This window comes from Bidens hawaiensis, unplaced genomic scaffold (assembly GCF_021521415.1).
Source record: "Bidens hawaiensis isolate Kalapana, Puna unplaced genomic scaffold, B.hawaiensis_p1.1 tig00004101_1, whole genome shotgun sequence".
NCBI classification, from domain to species: Eukaryota; Viridiplantae; Streptophyta; class Magnoliopsida; order Asterales; family Asteraceae; genus Bidens; species Bidens hawaiensis.
Genome location: NW_027491241.1, coordinates 1,820,037 through 1,823,478, shown reverse-complemented (window position 1 = coordinate 1,823,478; position 3,442 = coordinate 1,820,037). Strand labels below are relative to the sequence as shown.

General features: G+C 47.5%; 1 protein-coding gene across 1 annotated transcript; it reads right to left on the bottom strand.

The window, feature by feature from the left end:
* Window positions 1–3,076: 3,076 nt before the first annotated feature.
* LOC143625315 (putative mitochondrial protein AtMg00860) lies at window positions 3,077–3,442 on the bottom strand. Its single transcript, XM_077095683.1, has one exon. The coding sequence runs from the start codon at window positions 3,440–3,442 to the stop codon at window positions 3,077–3,079; it is 366 nt and encodes a 121-aa protein (XP_076951798.1).

The window sequence follows — 3,442 nt, the reverse complement described above, 5'->3', positions numbered from 1 at the left end:
GAAATCCCTCAACCAGTCAAACGTATCAGTCTCAATCTCCTCATCAGTATAAAGACCCATGGTGCTAGCCAGGGTGGCGTGCGACCATGTATACCACTTCCCCCCAACCGAAACTGGACCCCATTATTACTGTCATAAGGATCCATAATCAGGGGGTCCATAAAGAAGGAAGACAAGAACTTCAAAGTAAGCTCGAGAAAGACGGGCCGATGAATAAAGAGAAGGCGCCTCCACAGTGCTGTAAGCAATGCATCAAAACGTTCACGCTGGTTTATATGTTCCAGCGTCTCATAGCACGGGATGCGTCCCATCATGAATTTACCCTTCCTCGGCCATAGTTCAGCGAAACGTTCACGAGCGGTGTTGCTCCTGTCATCATTCCCAGTAAACCGGCAGAACGGGTGCCTGCGGCCTGACATCTGACAAACAAGAGATGAATAAGCAAAAATGGATAAAAGAAACGAGAAACGGGTTGATTGACTCTTTGGCATGGTCATGCCAAAAGCGGTGCAAGGTAGTGCGAACTGATAGGACCATGCACAGGGTCTTAAGAGGGCAGACTGGTCAACTGGGGATTTCCGGCCGGAAAAATGACCCTGCACGGCCGAGCGACACCGTGCCGGCGATCGTGCAACTCGGCGAAATATGTCCAGATCAGGCCAGAGAACTTCCGACGACAAAACCACCATGCATGGCCGTGCGGGACCATGTCGGCGGTCGTGCGTGGTCTGCATAAACAGTGCAGACGGCGGTCTGCTGTCGGAAAACAACCCAATTGACCAAAATCAATGCAATCAAGCCCAATGCAGTCAAAAACAACCCTAAAACTAACCAAAACAAAAAAAATTAGGGCAAATCCAACCCAAAATGATAAGATTGGAAAAAAACCCCAAATTCCTCATGAACAAACCCTAATTTCTACACACACAAGAAAAGAAAGATGGAATGGAAGATAAAACATACCTTTGGTGTGAAAATTCAGTCAAGAACGAGAGATTCGGGGGTTAGGGGGTCGGAATCGGCTGTGGGGAGAGTGGAATGGATGAAAATGGGGTAGGTAGGGGATAAAATCTGATAAAAACCGTCTGCACGGTTCCCTAGACAAAACCGCTGGTTGTGCGGGACCATGCATGAGCCCGTGTAGGGTCGTTTTTGGCTACCAATTTCCATTCTGCCAACTTGGCAGTATTCCACTCAATTCCAGACCAAAATGGTTCCTGATTCTGACCATTATGAGCCCTAACCCATAATCTTTTGCTCAAAGAATGAAACCGGAAAGAAACAAAGATAGCTTAACTTTTCGAAAACAAACAAGAATAAAACAAACACGCAAAATCTACAAATTCCTAAACATGCTAAATTTTTACGGAGTCGATAGCTAGACTCACACTTCCCACACTAGATCATGGGGTGGAGGTCGACAACCTCCAACACAGTCTCGACTGGCTCACCCAAATAGTGTTTCAAACGGTGACCGTTCACCTTGAAGATGCGTCCATCCTCATGGCCAATCTCAACGGTACCATACTCGAACACCTGTCTCACACTAAAGGGGCCGGACCATCGGGATTTCAACTTCCCCGGGAATAAACGAAGGCGAGAATTGTAAAGCAAAACAAGATCGCCTACTTGGAATTGTTTGTGGTCCTTCAACCGGGCGTTAAGAAGCTTCTTGATCCTCTCCTTGTAAATCCGTGAATTCTCTTAAGCTTGGCCTCTCAACTCCTAAAGCTCATGCAACTGACCCATTCTGTTTTTACCCGCGCATGCAAGATCAAGATTCGCACATTTCAATGCCCAATATGCCTTATACTCGAGCTCAACAGGGAGATGACGCGCTTTCCCGTACACCAATTTGAACAGTGTCGTACCAATCAGTGTCTTGTAGGCGGTACGGAAAGCCCACAGTGCAACATCTAATTTTTTGGACCAATCCTTACGGTTCTGACTAACCGTCTTCTCCAAAATCCTCTTGATGCCCCATTTCGTGACCTCAACCTGCCCACTCGTCTGCGGGTGATATGGTGTAGAGAAGCGATGATGGACACCATACCGGGACAATGCCTTTTCCAATTGGGCATTACAAAAATGTGTCCCTCGGTCACTAATCAGTGCTTTGGGGGCACCAAAGCGGGAGAATAACTTCTTCAAGAATTTCACCACCGACCTAGCATCATTTGTGGGCAAGGCTTGCGCCTCGGCCCATTTCGAAACATAATCAATGGATACTAGGATGTAACGGTAGCTGAAAGAAGTCGGGAAAGATCCCATGAAGTCGATGCCCCAGACATCAAAAACCTTGCAGACCTGAATCGGTCGCTGGGGCATCTCGTCTCGTGATGAGATGTTGCTTGCCCTCTGGCAAGCATCACAAGACTGCACCATTTCGTGAGCATCACGGAAGATGGTTGGCCAAAAAAAACCGGCGTCAAAGACCTTCTTCGCCGTGGACGTGGCTCCATGGTGTCCTCCGGTCGGGCCCTCGTGACAGTGTTTCAAGATCTTTCGAGCCTCATCTCCATACACACACCTACGCACGAGCTGATCGGCACCAAGTAAGGATCCTCCCAAAAATAATGCTTAACATCAGAAAAGAATTTCTTCTTTTTCTGGTGAGTCAGACCCTTAAACACGATCCCACTAGCAGAAAATTTGCAATGTCAGCGAACCAAGGATGATCTTCATCACGCATCTCAATATGCATGAGGAACTCAAGGGGGAAATTGTCGTTTATGTGGACCCCCACTTGTTCCGATGAAGCTGAGCACTCGAGACGGGAGAGATGGTCGGCCGAGACATTCTCAGCACCCTTTTTGTCACGGATCTCAATGTCAAACTCCTGCAACAGCAAAATCCAACGAATAAGTCTCGGCTTCGCATCTTGTTTACTGAACATATAACGAAGGGCTGCATGATCCGTGAACACAATGGTCTTAGAAAGGACAAGATATGACCGAAATTTATCGAATGCGAAGACAATAGCAAGGAGCTCCATTTCAATGGTCGTGTAGTGCTCATGCGCATCATTCAGTGTCCTACTCGCATAATAAATCGGGGGAAAGTGCTTATCTCGCCTTTAACCTAAGACCGCCCCGACCGCAAAGTCACTCGCATCACACATCAACTTGAAAGGTAAGGACCAGTCGGGGGCAACCATGATAGGGGCATTCACCAATTTCTCCTTCAACAGCTCGAACGCCCGAAGACATTTGGAGGAGAAAACAAATGGGACATCTTTCTCAAGGAGTTTTGTCATCGGGCGGGCGATTTGGGAAAAGTCCTTAATGAATCGCCGATAAAATCCCGTGTGACAGAGAAAACTCCTAATAGACTTCACCGAGTTCGGTGGCGGAAGCTTCGAAATGGTATCAATTTTGGCTCGATCAACCTCAAGCCCCGCCAATGAAATCTTATGCCCTAACACAATGCCCTCCTTCACCAT

What these genes read in the sequence shown, in the direction of transcription:
- LOC143625315 (XM_077095683.1), bottom strand. Translation starts at nt 3,442, where the DNA reads ATGGTGAAGGAGGGCATTGTGTTAGGGCATAAGATTTCATTGGCGGGG.